The 18,499-nt window shown below is 30.7% G+C and overlaps 2 protein-coding genes across 2 annotated transcripts; one reads left to right on the top strand and one right to left on the bottom strand.

Moving 5' to 3' along the window:
- Nucleotides 1-5,419: 5,419 nt before the first annotated feature.
- On the bottom strand, nucleotides 5,420-7,437 carry LOC107406308 (thioredoxin-like 1-1, chloroplastic). Its single transcript, XM_016013419.4, has 4 exons — nucleotides 6,987-7,437; nucleotides 6,589-6,765; nucleotides 6,313-6,477; nucleotides 5,420-6,044 (listed from the first exon to the last, which is right to left on the bottom strand). The coding sequence occupies exons 1-4, from the start codon at nucleotides 7,251-7,253 to the stop codon at nucleotides 5,763-5,765; spliced, it is 891 nt and encodes a 296-aa protein (XP_015868905.1). The 5' UTR covers nucleotides 7,254-7,437; the 3' UTR covers nucleotides 5,420-5,762.
- Nucleotides 7,438-10,867: 3,430 nt separating this feature from the next.
- LOC107406309 (lysM domain receptor-like kinase 3) lies at nucleotides 10,868-18,064 on the top strand. Its single transcript, XM_016013420.4, has 13 exons — nucleotides 10,868-11,242; nucleotides 11,406-12,018; nucleotides 12,670-12,703; nucleotides 12,835-12,839; nucleotides 12,933-13,088; nucleotides 13,291-13,490; nucleotides 14,408-14,497; nucleotides 15,940-16,033; nucleotides 16,112-16,263; nucleotides 16,344-16,435; nucleotides 17,124-17,259; nucleotides 17,423-17,521; nucleotides 17,610-18,064. Exons 2-13 carry the CDS (start codon nucleotides 11,406-11,408, stop codon nucleotides 17,772-17,774), a joined length of 1,836 nt encoding a protein of 611 aa, XP_015868906.1. The 5' UTR covers nucleotides 10,868-11,242; the 3' UTR covers nucleotides 17,775-18,064.
- Nucleotides 18,065-18,499: the final 435 nt, after the last annotated feature.

The following is an 18,499-nucleotide window of genomic DNA, read 5'->3' as shown; positions in this document are numbered from 1 at the left end:
TTTTTTAAATCCATCAAATTCATGATTCAATACATAAGATATAATTTGGTAATATGATGATTTTTTGCCTTTTTGCTTTTTCCTTACCCAATTATATTTAATTTGCTTAATCAAAATATTTTATTATATTAGTTAGAGTTTGTTATGTATCTCAATTAATTACAAAATTAATCTAATCTTTGATATTTTAGATATATATTAAGAGTATTATTGCTAACACCAACTTCTTTATTTATTTTATAGGAACATACTTATTATTATTATTATTATTGTTGTTGATAAAGAACGAACTTATTTAATAAGGGATATTTAAAACAGGCCAATAAAATCAAGTCCCACCATTCGTTACATTCATTGACGAGTAGAGTTTTTTTTTTTTTTTTTTTTTTCATTTACAATAATTTTTGCCCTTATTTTGGTATCTCAAATCCACGATCTCTCATGTATAAATGTGAATGAAAATATACCAGTAAAGCCAATCTAATTTGACATATCTCCTGAGGAATGCTTATTCATAGGATTAATTAAAAAAAAGATAAAATATAATATATTCTTATATATTTAGTTATTATACTAAATTAGATTCAATGTTTAATTTTTAATAATATTTCTTTTCTTTTAAAAATATCAAATTTGATAAGAATTAGTTAAAGTGATGCATTCCCCTTATAGAGGATTTTGACAAATGATCATAATCTTTAAGGCTATGTTTGGTATACAGAATAATTATTCATTGAAAAATAAGAATAGCTATTTATGGGAATAGAAAATGAGAAAAAAATGATAATTCTTATTTATATATTTGGTAAAAATATTGACTTAAAATTAATGTTTAGCCTTTGCAAATATTTTTTTCCCAAAAAGGTTCAAATTTGGTAAAAATTTATTAAAAGTTAAATTTTATATTTATTTATTTATATTTTAATATGAGATAATCAATGTAAATGTAAATATGGTAAGGATATTTCAAAGTTTATTCAGATTAAAATATAAAAAAAGGAATTCTGAGATTTTAAAAAGGTATTGTTATTCCTTCTAATGAAAGCATATCTATTCATTTGGAATAGCTATTGCCAAATTCAAAAATTTACCAAATATAGAAAAAATGAAATTTATGGAATATGTATTCTATTCCTATATTTATTGCATAAACCAAACATATCCTAAGTTTATCTAGGGGTGTAAATGAGCTCAATTGAGCTAAGTATTATGATTCTCAAATTTGGCTTGCATGATTTTTGAAATGATCAAGTTTGGCTCAACCTTGTCAAATTTTGAAATTCATTGTTCAAGATTAGCTCGACTCGTTTATAAAAAGTTCGAGTTTAATTTGACTAAACTCATATTATGATAAATGTCTAAAAAAAAAAATTGAACATTTAATTTATAATTTTTTAATCATTAAATTATTAATACATTTAACTTGTTAATTTTTATAAAATTAAATAATAATTATATCATTTATATGTTATGACCATTTTACATTATTCAATTAATATTATAACTACTCTAGATGATTAAATTAATAATATAATATATAAATATGCATATAAATATAAATTCAAACTACTTATGAGTTATTTAAGAACTCAAGTCAATTACAAGCCTATCTCAAACGATTTGAACCTATTTACAGCTTTAAATATATCTAATTTAAAAGTACAAATTTGTTCTCTTTGAAACCTTTTCAATTGTTGTACTTATATCCAAACAATTTTCTATTTTAGGTTAAAAAAAAAAAATGGTTTCCATTCACAATAAGTCTCCAATCACAATTTTCTCTTGAAACTTTTAATAATTTCAATTATCCAAAATTTAAAAACATTTGCAATTGGCACAAATTCATCCTTTAAGAAAACTCATACTTACCAAATTAAAAATGGAAGAAACCAAAATTTTCGTCAAAGGCAACTACCATATTAGTAGATGAACTTTCTTTTTTAGAATAGTAGTACAAGAACTTTAGATATGAAGTTCTAATTCTTGGGCTCATGTCCTCTCAATCATAACCCACTCAAATGCACAAAACCAAATAATTAATCTTCATCATAATCATCCATCAATGAAAATTAATCATCAAGGCCTTCATGTGTTTGTAACAATTTTTTTTTTCTTTTTTGATATTCATGTGCTTGTAACATTTGAAAACTTTATCATTTAATTCTAGAAAATTGAAATTGCTCAAAGGTAAAGGAAAGAGAAAGGTATTTGGAATTTGAAGATTATTATGTTTATAAATAAGGATAGAGAAATGCGATTGCAAATTTATTGTATATAGAATATTAAATATCATTCATTTTTTCACTTAAATAAAGAGTATTTGAATATAAATATAAGAATATTTATATGGGGAGTGCTCCCCATAATTAAAAAATTAAAATTTATAGTTATTTATGTACTTTTAGTATAAAATAATCAATCTAGTTTTAAAATATTTTAGATTTGGCAAGGATATTTATATTTCAAATAAAGAAATATCAATTTAAGCTTTTTAAAAAAATATCTCCATTGATAAATATAAATTGTTGTTTATATGGTGTAGAAAATAATATTATTCAAATCTAAATACTATAAATATACAGTTAATTTTGAAATCTCATAATTCAAAATTCAAAATTTATAATTATTTATGTATTTTTAGTATAGAATAATCAATGTAGTTTTAAAATATTTTAGATTTGACAAGAATATTTATATTTGAAATAAAGAAATACCAATTTTAAACTTTTGTAAGAATATCTGCGATGATGAATGTAGATTGCTACTTATATGATATAGAATATAATATTATCTAAATCTAGATACCATAAATGTACAATTAATTTTGAAATTGTTCTCAAAGGGTTGTTTATGATTATTAGTCAATTATATCTATTTTATCAATTTTTTTTCCAAAAAAATTGATTTTTTTTTAAAAAATTATTTTTAAAAAAAATTCATCATATCTCACAAGAGTTCCAAAGGTATACATTCATCTTTACAATATTTAGGCCACATCAACTTGACATTCGTTTAAACATTGTAATTAAAGAGCCATTTTTTTTTTCAAATACTACTCATATTGCTTGTATAGCATTATCCATTTTTACAATCTACATCTTTATTGGAAATTCTCTAAAAAGAATAACTTTTTTCTTGAAATAGAAAAATACTTATTTTTATGGAATAAATATTTTTGAAATTAAAAATATATCAAATATAGGATTAATTAATTTTATGAAATAGTTATTTTATTTATATATATATATATATATATATTTATTTATAAATAAAAAATATATCTCATATTAGTATTATAGACATCAAATTGGAGCTCTGTACTACATGCATAGAATTTTTTGAGACAATAATATGGCTTGCTAAAATTCAAATCATAATTTTGAAGCTCACAAATATGATGGTTAAGTGACTTTTTTTTCACTAAATCACCATCCTCAATAAAATTATGATATATTAATGTGGCAACCAAACATTGATTAGGAAGAAAATTGAGATCCTAATATCTTTTCTAAATAAACCCAACTTCCTTGAAGTTTTTTCTTTGTTTTTATCCTTTTCACCTCTAAGAAATTGTTTTTATCCTTTCTAAATATTCGTTGTTTGGTCTATCGGAACAGCTAGCCAAAGCTTTTTTAACATTTTTCGAAAGAAGAAACTGTTTTTTTTTTTTTTAATTAATTTCAATTGGTTCAATAGTTGTGGGTCTTAATTAATGGCTTTTAGAACCTTTTCTTCTTTAAATTTTATTTTTATATTGTTTTTAATTTATTTAAATGGATTAGACTCTAATACTTAAATATCCAATAGTAGATCTATTCGGATTCAAATTTTGAACTTTTCAAAGTTGAGAAAACTCACTCTCTTTCTCTGTCTCTCCTGGTTTAATTTATAATATATTGTAAAAGTTATTATTACCTTGGACAACACCAACATATTATATCATCGAACTGATAACAATCCTTTCTTTTCCATTCTCAAAAAATATAATAATAATATTAATAATAATAATAAAATAACAAATGAGCGCCCTTCTTTAGTATGTCTGAAAAAAATGATTTAAGTGTAAAATTAATAACTTGGTTGGTGATGGTTATATATATATATATATATATTTCAAAGGACCATTCTCAAACAAACACATATTAATGATAAGTGAATACTTTTATACATGGCTTCAACTTTAAATGTTTAAGATGGCTTTTATTTTTTGAGTTTTGAGTTCAACTATCTCACTTGAATAGGGGAAAAAAAAAAGTGAAGCTCGATTACACACCATTAAGGTAAAAGCTGTTTGACAAATCAAAACCAAAAACCCAAAAACCAAAAAAGTTACAAGAAAAGGTCTTTGGTCACTGTGGATTAAAATAATAATAACAATAATAATAATAATAATTAAAATATCATCTTTGAAACGAAAACGCGGTTTGAGGGCAGGGAGGGAATAATAATGCGAAGCATCTTTCTTTGTATTCTTTTGGAACAAAATTTGATATTTAGATAACACGTAAGTAGGTAACGTGTGCTTGGCTTCGGTGACCAAAGTTGTTTTGTGATGGAAATGGAGATGGACACATGGCAACCCCCTTATTTAAAGATGCTTCAAACATTTCTTTCAAAGTGGGGAAACCCTCAAACCCCACCCCACCACATGCATTTTTCTTTCCTTCTTTCTTTCTTTTCTTTCCTTTTCTTTCAACCAAGAAACACCACGTAACGTTGTTGCTTCCCACCAACACATTCAAACTTATCCATTCTTTCTCTTTATCGCTTCTCTTGTGGTCCACTCTTTCTCTCTCTTTTTCATATTTTCAAAATCTCTGTGGGACCAAAATCAATCCCCCCAAGATCCTTGAACTGCTTTCAAACCTTTTACTTTGCACACTGAAAAAGAAATCTCTTCCTTGTTCCTTTCCACTATCTAAGCCATACGATATAGGATTACTCTTTACCTTCCCCAAACATCACCCCAAAAAAGCTATAAAAATGAAATCACCATCATCCACCGCAATATGATATCTCATACAAACGACACCAATTCAATGTCTTATCTAAGTTTTACAACACCCATCGTTCCCACATACGACAATTTACCAAAAACAGTGTGTGTGTTTTATTTTCCTTTTCTTTCTACATCTATTTTATTGTTATTATTTTTTACCTTCAAAAATATCATCAAACTTACTTTATCCCTCACGACAAATACATACCGCGTCTATTATCCATTTCCTCAATTCCCCATATACTGAATTTGAGATTTCAATTTTCAACCGAGTGAAGGTTTAAAATGCGAAAAAAAAAAAAAAATATAATAATAATGATAACAATAATTAAAAACAAAATTAAAAACAAAAAAAAAATCAGAAGCATCAACCAGATGTCTCACACGCATACCGTGTTCTATAATCAAAATTGCATCAGATTGAAGAAAAAAGGATCTTCTATCCTTAAATATGAGAATAAGCTTTTTTACAATCACAAAGGAGGAGACAAAACTACTTTCCTCCGATAGCATAAAAGAGCAAACCAACAATCATAATACAGGTTGCTCTTCAGAACACTAGACATTTAACAGGCAAGGATCCCAAAAAAAAAAAAAGATCCACACCACCTCAAAATCCATGGGGGTAATTGGGAGCAAACATACAGTATTCACTCAGTCTTCTTTTTTCTGATATGAATATTACATGTAAAGAAAAAGAAAACTCACAAAGCTAGCAAGTACTGTACAAGTGGGGAAATGGGGATGGTGAAAACCGACCACATCATCTGCCAGAAGCAACCAATGTTTTGTCCTCTGAAACTCGAGGAAACATCAAAGTTTTTGTCGAAATTGACTCTTTGGTTGAATGAGATGGTTCTAGTTGTGGTACAGACACTGGCTCTGCTGGGACAGGCTCAAATTCAACTGGTTTGGGTGTGTAGCTAAAGTTAAGATCCTTGTTAGCAGACAGAGCGAGGAGTTCTTTCTCCTCCAACCCTTTTGTGGGTGCAATGCTACATCGATCTGTAGTGTGCTTGGTCAATGCATCTTTGAATTTCTTGATCTGCAAAACCAATCACGACAAGAAGAAAATTGGTCAGGGTTCGTGAAATATGAATCCTAATTACAAAAGGAGGGAAAAGAAAACAAGATATTGCACTCCAAACTTTCTTAATATGGAATTGAAATCAATGCTATGTTTGTTTATTTGTTGCTTTTTTTGGTAAAATCCATTTTCCAAACATAGCACAGATCATGATTCATCAAGAAGCACAACAAATTGGGAAAATCAATTAAATGGCGTGTGTAGAGAAAGAGAATAATAAACTGACCGTAGCATTAGTACAGCTGAAGCTGCAAAGACGGCCATGTGCGCCTCTATAGAAGCGAAAGAAAGGTAGAACATGAACATTAAGGCTATAACACATGGATTTGTGAACCTCATAGTTCACCTGAAGAAATTCAACATCTGGGTTCATCTCTGCAAATTGACATATCTGCAACAATAGAAACAAACATATTAATTATTCACACAAATTGCAATTTTTAGGTTGACCAAAATATGAAAGATTTTTCTCTTCAATATTTTTTCAAAACAAAAATATTACCTTGGGATGAAGAGCTCTGCAACCTCCACAACCAGGAGAAAAGAAATCAACAACCACAAGCTTATCCCCGGCGTTCAATAAGGAGTCTACCAGGTCCTGCGCAGAATTTACCTCTTTCATGTTTGGTTGCAAACCCTTTTCCCACCATTTTTGTGCCTTCCCAATTCTAAGAGTCGTCTGAAAATTTCAAACAATATGACTATGAAAAAAGCACAAATATGAATTGATTAATTCTTCAAAATTGAAATGATGATAAATAAATAAAAGAAGGGAAAACAAGAATCCGTGAATCTAAAACATCAAAGATTTAATCTTTGAGAAAATCCATCAATCAAAACCAGGCAAAGATCAAGACCCATCACAGAATTTAGAACAAAGATTTAAGATTCAAAACCAACCTGAGAACTGGTAACAGAAGCTCGGGATAGGGAGATCCCTCTTCTGGGCATCGCTTCATCTTGTTGAAGAACAACGCTTTTGCCATAAAAACCGCTGTTTGACGAAAACGAAAATGATGACGCCTTGGATTTGAGTTTCAGAGAACAAGAAGCCGGCGATTTATTGTTGAACTTGCAACTCTTCGGAAAAAATGAAATACTTTGCCGCTGACGATTGTGAAGCCATGATGAAGAAACCAAATTGGTTTTGCTCAAAACCTCTGCCATCGGAAGAAGATGTTTCTTTTTTTCTTCTCAAAATCTTACACCAAAACAATCAGATTCCCACCCACCAAACAAAAAAAAATACCCACAAAGTGAAAACAATTATATATTTTTTCTGGCTCTATAGCTAAGAAAGCTCGCTTCACTTTTGAGTTTTTTTTTTTTAGAGAGAAAAAGGATGGAGTGAAAAGAAAGCTCCATTTATATCATTTTTATAAAATTAGATAAAAAGAAAAAGTTTATAAATTTCCTTCTAGACTCGAGAATGCCCCTAGGACATTGTTGACTGTCGATCATGGAACAGTAGTCGATGGGAAATAAATCGAACGGTTGAAAATGTCGTTTGGTGCTTGAAACATTGGATAAGGTTGCCTTAAAAGAAAAACACACGCTGGGACCGGTTTTATCGGTGGATGGCCGACGCACGTGAGCCATGCACTTTCAAACACGTGGCATCTCATTTTTCCACGTAAAAAGTTTATTTATTTTTTTTTTTTTGGGGTAAAATGGAATTATCTCTTTTATTATCCGCCAACACTATCATCCAAATTTCCCCGTTTACCATAAATAAAAACACTATTGTCCAAATTTCCCGGTCAATCCACGTGACTTGTTCTCTTTTTATTTTTTATAACCGATGCAATATATATTTTTTATGGTCAGAATTTTATTTACATTTCAAATGCATTTTATTAAAAAGAAACAAATAATAAGTGTAGTGAAATAAAACCAAATATCAACAAAATTCAATGTTTTTTATTTATTTTTATATATAAATCTATTTTACAAACTAATTTATACTTTCATAAATATAAATAAAGATCCTTAACATCGACACTATCTACCTTCTCAAACAAAATTTAATATTATCAGCAATAAAAAAGTAAATAGTACTAAAAAAGTTAATGAAAAATTACATAAATATGTATGGGAATATGATATATATTTTTTAAAAAAATTTGGATACCGGTTTGATAAAAAAGCTTAATAGGAGTGTTTGGTAAAAAGGAAAGTATTGGAGGAAACTAATTTTTGGAAGTCAGTTTTTTGGAATTTAATTTTTTGATAATGAGTTTTTTTAGAATTTTTTTTACAGTATTTGGTTAATTATAGACAAAAATAGAATTCACAAATAATTAAATAAATTTATATTTTAAAATTAAATGATAAAATTATATTTAAAAAAAATAAGTAATATCAGTTTTTCTGAAAATTTGAGAATGACACATTTTTAATAGGATCCACTTTCCTTATCAGTTTTCCACATTACGAGATTTATTTTCCACTGGTACCTATAAATTCCTTCTCTTAAAAATTATCCAAATAAAAAAAAATATCACTTTTTTAAGAAATTTTAGATTCCCACTATCTTTATTACTATCCAAACACCCCATAAAATCCAAAGTTAACCAACATTTTGGTCTCCACTAGAAACATTAGACAACATACAATAAATATAAAACATGTTTTTGGTGGAAAATTGACCCTCCACTAAATAAAAGCAATTGACTATTACTTAATGTATTTAGTAGGATACACTTTCTTTATCAGTTTTTCACATTACGAGATTTATTTTTCATTGGTAGCTACAAATTTTTTCTCTTAAAAATTATCCAAATAGAAAAAAAAAATTACTTTTTTAATAAATTTTAGATTCCCACTATTTTTATTACTATTCAAACACCCTATAAAATCCAAAGTTAACCAACATTTTGGTCTCCACTAGAAACATTAGACAACATACAATAAATATAAAACATGTTTTTGGTGGAAAATTGACCCTCCACTAAATAAAAGCAATTGACTGTTATTCAATGTATTTGAAAATTAAACTCCTACCAGTTCTTACACCATGAAACATGGAACGTTAAATGGTAATCAACCACTTTTTACTTTTCACGTTTTTTTTATAAATTGGGAGTGAATCAATAAATATTGAATCTTTCTCATTTCCACGTTGTTTACTCTTTAATTTTTTATTTTAATTTTTTTTTTTGGTTTAACACATGTAATTATTTAACTTTCTTAGATTTATTCAAGCCTCCTTTCGTGCAAAGCTGATATACTCGTTCGTTACTGATCCAAAGAATTGTGCTGCTCGAATTTGTACATTCTTTGTCAAAATTCAAACACTTCTAACCTATTTGTTTGTACTTGGATATCATACATTGAGTTTTTTCTTTTTCTTTTTTTTTTCCATATATATATCTATTATATTTTTCAAAAGAAGCAATAAAATAGACAAGAATAATAAATTAACAAAAAATAAGCACAAGAGTTCACATACATCGGCAATTTATCTATATTATGGAGAAGAAAAATCAAAATCCGTTGTTAAAGAAACAGTTGAAAAGGTTATGCCCTTGCCAAAATTCTCTATTAAGAAACCACATTTCAGCATATTAAATAATTAAAAAAATTACAATATCACCTTTTTTTTTTTTTTTTTTGGTGAGTAACACTACAATATTGCTTGGTACACTTTACACCCGCACCCAAAAAAAAAAAAAAAACAAAACAAAAAAAGAAAGAGTAAAACACTCACAAATCATTCATTTCAAAATTCACCACCAAAAAAAAAAAAAAAAAAAAAAAAACTCAACAAACCGCAATGTCCCTATCCGTAATCTATGTCAACAAAAAAGAAAAAAAAAACAAAATAAAATGTCAATGGGCCTAGGACAGCATAACCCAATTTAGTTTGGACTTTGGACTTTCTAATTGACTCGATGTGGGGATTAGCCCAAATGCCTGCTCACGTTGTGTGGCACTCGAAATAGTAGTTCCCAAACTCCATCCATCCAACGAAGAAAGATTTCACTTAAAAAAATTCGAAGAGAGTGTTTTTTTTTTAACTTGAGCTTGCCATTTTTCCAGCAACCAAAAGGAAAAAATAAAATAAAAATTCTGATAACCAACCATGGTATTTGAATCGTATATCTTTTTTATGAGGTTGGTTAAGAAAATGAACTTCCATACTTCAATTATGGTCGTTATTCACACACACACAAAATAAAGCATAAAAAAAAAACCACAACATAATTAACAAAAAGATTGAAAAAAAAAAAAAGTTTGATTCGAAATAGACAAAATAGATAGCTTTAGAGTGGTTAAGTATTTCTATTTATGTTTATCAAAATCTGAATTCGAGTTAAATGAAAGATAAATGATATGAGTTATTTATAATGTTGAAAAGAAAATATATTTGTTCCGAGGAATAATTACCCCCCTCAAAAGAAAAAAAGTTTGATTCAAGGAAATGTCACAGACGGTTGGATGGATGAGAATGTTCCAAAATCTAAAAACCAAACTGTTTTAGTCACCAATAAATATAAACTATATATACTTATTAATTTAATTGATTAATAATTGCAAAAATTATATATATATATATATATATATATATTATGTTTTTGCCAGGAGAAATGAAAGTGTAAATAAAAAAAAAGTAATAATAATGAAGGGGGGCCAAAAAAAAAAAAAAAAGTCAAAAAAGCCTACTGGGTTTTTGCGTCTCAAAAAGGGGAAGTTCTCCATAGAAGAAGTCAGCGGTGGCGCTTAAGAAAAAAAAAAAAAAAAATATATATATATATATATATATATTATGTTTTTCCAAATAATAATAATAGAGGGAAAAAAAAAAAAAAGTCAAAATGCCTGCTGGGTTTTTGCATCGGAAAAAGGGAAGTCCTCCATAGAAGAGGTCAGTGGTGGCGCTTAAGAAGCCCATATTCCGTTGCATAAAAGGTTCAAAAACTCAATCTTTGTCTCACAAATACCTATCTCCCTCTTTCCTTCTAAACGTGTGCCGATCATTTTCTTGGAAACTGGGTGGAATTATTAGGATGCTATTTTATCGGGCCTTTTCTCGTATTCCAAGAAGCAGCTTCATTGGGATGCGCCGACTGATCCTTTGAAACCGACTGCAGTACTGCGCCTATCATTTCATTCACACTAGCAATCCCAGTATTCTTCCCCACTCCATCCACAAGGTTACCAGTGTTTTCAAGTCTCAAAGTTTCTAACATTTTTTGCTTTTGAGGTTCAAAGTTTCTCGAAAGAAAAACTATTTTTCGATCTGGGTTTTCGAATTTGAAACTTTTTCTGAAAAGGGTTTCGATTTTTTTTTTTCTTTATTTTCCCCTGTAATTTCAGATGAAACCCGGAAGTGGGTTATGGTTCTTGGTGTTGGTCTCTCTTTGCTTCACGGTCAAATCCCAATGCAGCAAAGGTTGCGGCCTGGCTTTAGCTTCGTACTACGTTTGGCCGGAATCAAATTTCTCATTCATCGGCCAAGTCTTAGGCACAGACCCCGATACCATAGTCAGCTTCAACAAAGATAAGGTATCGGACAAAGACCGCGTCCCATCGTTTATCAGAGTTAACGTTCCATTCTCATGTGATTGTATCAGAGGAGAATTTCTGGGCCACGAATTCCTCTACAACATCAGCTCAGGCAATACGTACGAACTGATTGCAAAGACCTACTACGCCAATCTGACTACAATCGATGCGTTGACACAGTTCAACAGCTATAACCCCAACAACATACCTGATAATGGCCAAATCAATGTGACTGTGAATTGTTCGTGTGGGGATAGCGCTATCTCCAAGGAATACGGGTTGTTCATCACGTACCCAATTCGAGAAGAGGACAGTTTGGAATCGATTGCGGCCAATGAGAGTATTGACCCCCAGTTGCTACAGAGATATAACGAGGGTGTGGATTTTGGCAAAGGGAGCGGCATTGCTTATGTTCCCGGCAAAGGTCTTTTTTTTTATTTTTTTTCCTCTTCTATTATTATTATTGTGCTTTTTGAGCTGATGAATTTTTGATGCATGGATAGATGGTAACATTTGAAAGCGCTAGTGGGTGGGTAAATTTATTGAAATGTAAATGAGTTTTTTTTTTTTTTTTTTTTTTTTTTATTTTATTTATAAATAAGGTAGATTTTTTTTTTTTTTTTTTAGTAGAAAATTTTAAGGTAGGATAAAGTAGTGTTTTCGTTACTATCTAGATTAATAAGTTGTCTTTTATAGTGTCTGTCAATGTGTATCACTGATTATAATTAATTTAACCTTGATGGTGGCACTCATAAATGGGAAAAGAGAAAGTTAACAGTGTTAGATATAGGCCAAATGATTGATATATTTTTCTTTCTTTTTTCTTTTTCTTTTTCTTTTTCTTTTTCTTTTTTTTTTTTTTTTTGGGGGTCCTTTTGGATTGTAATCCTAGTTGACATGGTGAGTAGTGCAGTACCTTCACTGGTGGAGCCATTACGCAGTTTAGAAAAGTTGGATGTTCAACTGTTAGAGAAAACTACAAATGAAAATTTGCTTCATCTTTATTCACTTTTTTGGAGGGCTATACATCTTTAAGCTTGTCTCATAGAAGTTTTTGTTTCTTTCTAATTTGCAGATGCAAATGGTAGCTATCGGCCACTAAATGCAAGGTAGCTCCTTGTTCCTTTTCCCTATAATACACGAACAAATGCTACTACTTCTTTATATTTTCACTTTTTTTTATTTCTTCTACAAATCGTTAAAATTTTACGAGTACAAAACTTTTTCTTCCCTTTTGCAGCTCAGGTGCTCTGGTCTTCTCCAAAACTTCTTTTTATATTCTGACACAAATGTAGGTGAGCCAATTGGAATCTTATGCTTTTGCATTTTCATGAGCAGCATTGGCAGGGGGAGTTATTGCTGGCATAACTGTGGCAGCTATTGCTGCAGTGCTAATATTAGCAGGTAGTATATATGTCTATTTTTACCGAAAGAAGAAGGCAGACACAAAATTACTTCCCGCATACGAAGATCAGTCTTCTAATGATGCCCAGGGTATGCTACTTATAATTTTGGTCTCTCCTTCTTGAGTGTATTCTGTTGTATTTTATAGAATTTCCATCCCTTCTTTCATGCAGTTGGATGTTCATTTTATGTTACTACCTTATGCTTTTATACAGTCCAAGACCAGAAAACCAGTTGTATTTTATATTGGATTTTGCTAATTTATTTTCTCCTTCCACCCCTTTGGATCTAGATGTTGGAAGCACTGCACATAAAGCTGTGGAATCAACTGGTTCGGGTGGTGCTGCTGCAGGTATTACTGGCATAACCATTGACAAATCAGTGGAGTTCTCATACGAAGAACTTGCACAGGCCACTAACGACTTCAGTTTGGCTAGTAAAATTGGTGAAGGTGGTTTTGGGGCAGTCTACTATGCAGAGCTAAGAGGCGAGGTTTGTTGCCATAAATATTCTTATTCATTTTCTGCATTGATTTTGAAAGCCAGTTACTTTACCTCATATTAGGTATATCACATAATTTGTAATTTGTATAGAAAACTTTCAACATTTCTGAGTTCTTCTGTCAAGTAAGAGTCATGCACTCATGCATTCTATTTGAACACACAATATGGTAGTAGCTAGGGGTAAAGAAGGATGAAGGATACTGTGTTTTCGTCATTTGGTTGACAATAAAAGAGGAAGGAAGGGTGTGGGAGTTTCTGTTTCCTTCCTCTGTCGAAATATTTTATTTCAAAAAGGGATAGAAGTGGGATGGAAGAAAGGGCTGTAAGAGAGGACTTTTATGCTGTTACATGGACCTGACCTTTGCAACAGTTTCTTCCTTTTCTGAGTCAACCAAACACATGAAGGCTAGAGCTCCATGCCCTCTCCTTTCAACTTTTTCTTCCGCACTACCCCTAAAGAGTTATGAGGACTCTCTATTCCAAAAATTTAAATCAATATTATTTTAGGGAATAGAAAATTAATGCAATACTTTCATATAACAAAAGGTGCAAACTTTTACACTCAAGGAATTGACATAATTTTTTTTTTTGGGAACACACTTGATAAAGACTAATAGAAGTCAATATGGAAAAGTAAAATTGTAAAAAATTACCCATTATTGGACAGCATACGTGTGAGTTTTTGGTGAATGTTGAGTTGGCTGGGTACGCATAATTAGATCCTGTCCTTGCTAGCTTAAATTTTTGGGATTGAAAGCAGCTTAGTAGACTTTATAATTGCACACCTATTAACTTTCTCGGGCCCCTTTTTTGTTTCTTTTAATAATCAAGTTTCCCAGGCCTTAATTATTTATGTTTGCTATTATTTTTCCTTCCCAAACATTCTTTCCCCATATGCCCATGCAGAAAGCTGCAATCAAGAAGATGGATATGCAAGCATCAAAGGAATTTTTGGCTGAACTAAGAGTTCTAACACGTGTGCATCACTTGAACCTGGTAAGGCATTTTCTCTCCAAATGTTGATTTGTTCTAGTCGCATATTAAAGCTTGATATGCTTTTGGGTTTTTTCTTTTTCTCATATATGTTATTAGGCCCACTGGTGACTAAAAATGGCATTAGAGCATAAATTTTTAACTAGTCATGTGCTTAAACTTGTAAACCCAGCATTTTCGTTAATTTCATTTTGCACCTGTACTCCATGTATGGTTCAAGTTTTGGGCTGGCCTACATATGACTATGAGGGCATTGAGGGGGATTAATTTGTGTTTCATGTATTGAAGCTTGACATATGGTTGGACATGTTTTCGACCAGCTTAAGTTTTAGGATGGTGGTAACTCAAAGTAATAAGGAATCTTGATTTAAAAGTCTGTGTATTCAGGTTTTAGAATACTGAAGCATATATTTGTAGACAACTTCCCTATTTAGCTAGAAGGCCTATTTTAAGTGTCTATTTGAATAGCTCAATTTGTAGAACTAATTGACACTGATCTCATATTTACACACAAAAAAAAAATTAAAAAAAAAAATTAAAATGTTATAAACATATTTCCCATGTGAGGTATAACTAACCATTCGCCAAAACCCCAAATTTTATTATAACTTTATCCAATCAGAGTCAAATTATAGCAGTAGAGTTCCTATCAAATCACTACATTTCCAGTCACTAGGCTTTGGTACGATTGGGCAGTATAGCACATGTTGACACTTAAGCACTTGTACATGCATCCTCTATTTACCGTAGGACTTAAACACCATGTCATGGCGAGTTACGATGTTAGGGTTTCCATTACTATCGATACATCCTAACAATTTAGATTTAATTGTTGTCTGGTTTTTACTATTTAGAGATATTTAATTTTCAAATGGAATTTCTTAATTATTTGGGTTAGTTTTCTTGGTTTATTTCCTTATTGGTTTGGATGGCCTAGTAAATAACTAGGCCATATTTGTAACCTAAATTACCACATCTACACAATAGGTATACAATCATATCATTCATGGTAATTTCAAGGTCAGTATATTCTTTGCAATCATCAATTTCATCTTCCAGGCAATCAGGGATCGATAAATGCATAAAAAGTGAATTTAGTTAATAGAATCCACTGTTGTTGTGGATGAGAAGTTTAGATTACTGCTAGGGTTTTATGGGTGGTATTAGAGCCTAAGTGAATGAGTTCAATGAATTATGTTATTGTGTAATTCTTGACAGATGTTTGTCCTTCGAGTATGATATATGCTTCCAGTTTCTTTTTAAGGAAGCAACAATACAAGAGTCAAATGGATAAATATAGTTTTCTGTTAAAAGGATTCTTGATTAGAAGATTCCTATTATTTCTCGTAGGTTATGAAAATAAGATGAGCACTAAAGATCTCTTAGAAAATTAATTATTAATAATCTTCTTCACAATAAATTATAATAATTAACAAGTGATGCAGGTGCGCTTGATTGGATATTGTGTTGAAGGTTCTCTCTTCCTAGTATATGAATACATTGAGAATGGCAACTTAAGTGAACATTTGCGGGGTTCAGGTAAGACAAATGATAGTTAGGATTTAAAGTGATGTTGCATTTATAGGAATGTTGACAAATATATTTGCATTTAACCAGGAAGAGAGCCTTTGTCATGGTCTAGTAGGGTGCAGATTGCCTTGGATTCAGCAAGAGGTCTTGAATACATTCATGAGCATACTGTTCCTGTTTATATCCATCGTGATATCAAATCAGCTAATATATTGATAGACAAGAACTTCCATGGAAAGGTTGATTTGCTACCTTAATTTTCACAATGGACCATTCAAAAGCCTGTTCACATAGTTGCACTAAAATATTTTTATTGCAGGTTGCAGATTTTGGACTAACGAAACTGACTGAAGTTGGAAGTACTTCACTCCAAACCCGTCTTGTGGGAACTTTTGGATACATGCCGCCTGAGTAAGTAATTATTTTATTATTTATTTGCAGATGACTAGCAAATGCTGAATAAGAGGTAGGATTTGCAGTTTCTGGAGGATTAAATCTGCTGGAAGGACCCTATTATATCATCGATGAGTTAATTGCCTAGATGTTTTTGGCTTCTTCCCCAGCCAATAAAATAATGATTGAATCGGTTGAAATTTTGCTTGATCTAGTAAAGTTATTTAAATATTAAATACATATCAAGCTTTTAATATGGCCTGCTAATTTGTTAAATAACACAAAGGTCGATGCTTATTACCTGGCTACTGCTGCAATAGATGCCGTGGGGCTCTTTATGTATATTTCAGCATGGGGATTTTGGGTGCTGGATATGCTATTTTTATTTTTTATTTTTTTTTCCTTCTAAAAAAATGCTGGAGTAAAAGTGGAAATGTTTTGTTTAATGTCTTTGCCATTTAGCATTTACTCATCCAGCAAACTTCTAACATGGGGAAAGAGACAAGATTTTATTGTTATTTCTGTGAAATCACAAGGAATGCCCTTGATATTATAGGCCATCCTGTCCAAATTCTAGGTCCTGGTTCTCAAACCAAGACAAGTTTTTTTCTCTGGGGCAAACAATAATGATAATAACAAACAGACTAGTAGTAAACTCTTATTTCCTGGGCCAACTAAAATTAACTTGTACAGCATTTGATTGCAGATATGCTCAATATGGCGATGTGTCTCCCAAAGTGGATGTATATGCTTTTGGAGTTGTCCTTTATGAACTTATTTCGTCAAAGGAAGCTGTGGTGAAGGGTGGTTCCCTTGCTGAGTCAAAGGGCCTTGTTGCTTTAGTTAATACTCTTGCCATGTCTTATTTACTAAGCAACCTTACTTAATCCAATTAGTTTCTTTTTCCATAATTAATCTTGTGAATTCCTTGCTTCTTCTGGTCTTCACATAATTTGTTTGAGGGAAATAAATTCTGAGCATATGTTTGATTTCCATCCTTTACAGTTTGAGGATGTCCTCAATCAACCTGACCCTAGGGAAGATCTCTGCAAACTAGTTGACCCAAGGCTCGGAGACAATTACCCTATTGATGCTGTTCGTAAGGTAAAAAACCATCTTGTAGATAGACATATTGCTTTTAAGTTTCATTACTTCCAGTCTAAGAAAACTGTGGTGGTTGATCTGTTTGCAGATGGCCCAACTTGCCAAGGCTTGCACACACGAGAATCCACAACTACGTCCAAGTATGAGATCTATCGTTGTTGCCCTAATGACATTGTCATCTTCAACCGAAGATTGGGATGTCGGCTCCTTCTACGAAAACCAAGCTCTTGTCGATCTAATGTCAGGAAGGTAGAATCTTGCTCTTGAGGTAGTTTTTGGTTGTGGAAAGCTCGAAAGTCGGAATATTTTTAGACATTGTATGTAGATGTGCTTGCATAGGTTCCAAATTGTTGAAGTTTATGTAAATTTTATGTAATATTTCATGAATGCATGAATAAGAAGATGAATGTGTACATTATGTTAAATCATGCCTGAGTCTTTAGACGAGTAGGGTTGGATTTTATGTTCTAGTCTTGTCAGGCAATGATATCAAACAGTGTACAGTTTCAAAGCAGAATATTCTTCTGAAGCCATTTTGTTTGACCATGTTAGTGTTGGAAGCTGAATTGCCACTCTCTGTTAGCTGTCTAGGACTGAAAAGAGGATATATAAGTAGTTATGGGGTTCAAAAACCAGGCTGTATATTATTTTTTTATTTACTTGTGCCGTTAGCTTTTGGACAATACACTGATACAGTGTGCAAAAGAACCTGTTTTAAAAACGACACTCATTTGATGTTATAAATTATTAAAAAAATAATTTTGTCAAACTTATATTAATTTAAAAAAACAATAAGTTAAAATTGAAATATAAATAAATTAAAAGAATAGATTAATTATTTTTTTCATATTGTTAATTAATATATTTAATATTTATACATATATAAATTAAACATAAAACTAATTAAAATTTCAAAAATGAAGAAAGAAAATGATGCTTTTTATTTTAAAAAAATCGTCTAATCTTTTTAAATTATAA

Source organism: Ziziphus jujuba, chromosome 3 (genome assembly GCF_031755915.1).
Source record: "Ziziphus jujuba cultivar Dongzao chromosome 3, ASM3175591v1".
NCBI lineage: Eukaryota > Viridiplantae > Streptophyta > Magnoliopsida > Rosales > Rhamnaceae > Ziziphus > Ziziphus jujuba.
Note: the sequence above shows the minus strand (reverse complement) of the source record. Positions and strands in the feature narration are given on the sequence as shown.

Excerpts from the sequence above, each read along its gene's own strand:
- LOC107406308 (XM_016013419.4), bottom strand. The coding sequence starts at position 7,253 with ATGGCAGAGGTTTTGAGCAAAACCAATTTGGTTTCTTCATCATGGCTT. Across the intron at positions 6,766-6,986 it reads CTTCTGTTACCAGTTCTCAG|ACGACTCTTAGAATTGGGAA; the intron begins GTTGGTTTTGAA and ends TGAAATTTTCAG. Across the intron at positions 6,478-6,588 it reads GCAGAGCTCTTCATCCCAAG|ATATGTCAATTTGCAGAGAT; the intron begins GTAATATTTTTG and ends CTATTGTTGCAG.
- LOC107406309 (XM_016013420.4), top strand. The coding sequence starts at position 11,406 with ATGAAACCCGGAAGTGGGTTATGGTTCTTGGTGTTGGTCTCTCTTTGC. Across the intron at positions 16,034-16,111 it reads TGAACATTTGCGGGGTTCAG|GAAGAGAGCCTTTGTCATGG; the intron begins GTAAGACAAATG and ends GCATTTAACCAG. Across the intron at positions 16,264-16,343 it reads ACAAGAACTTCCATGGAAAG|GTTGCAGATTTTGGACTAAC; the intron begins GTTGATTTGCTA and ends TTTTTATTGCAG.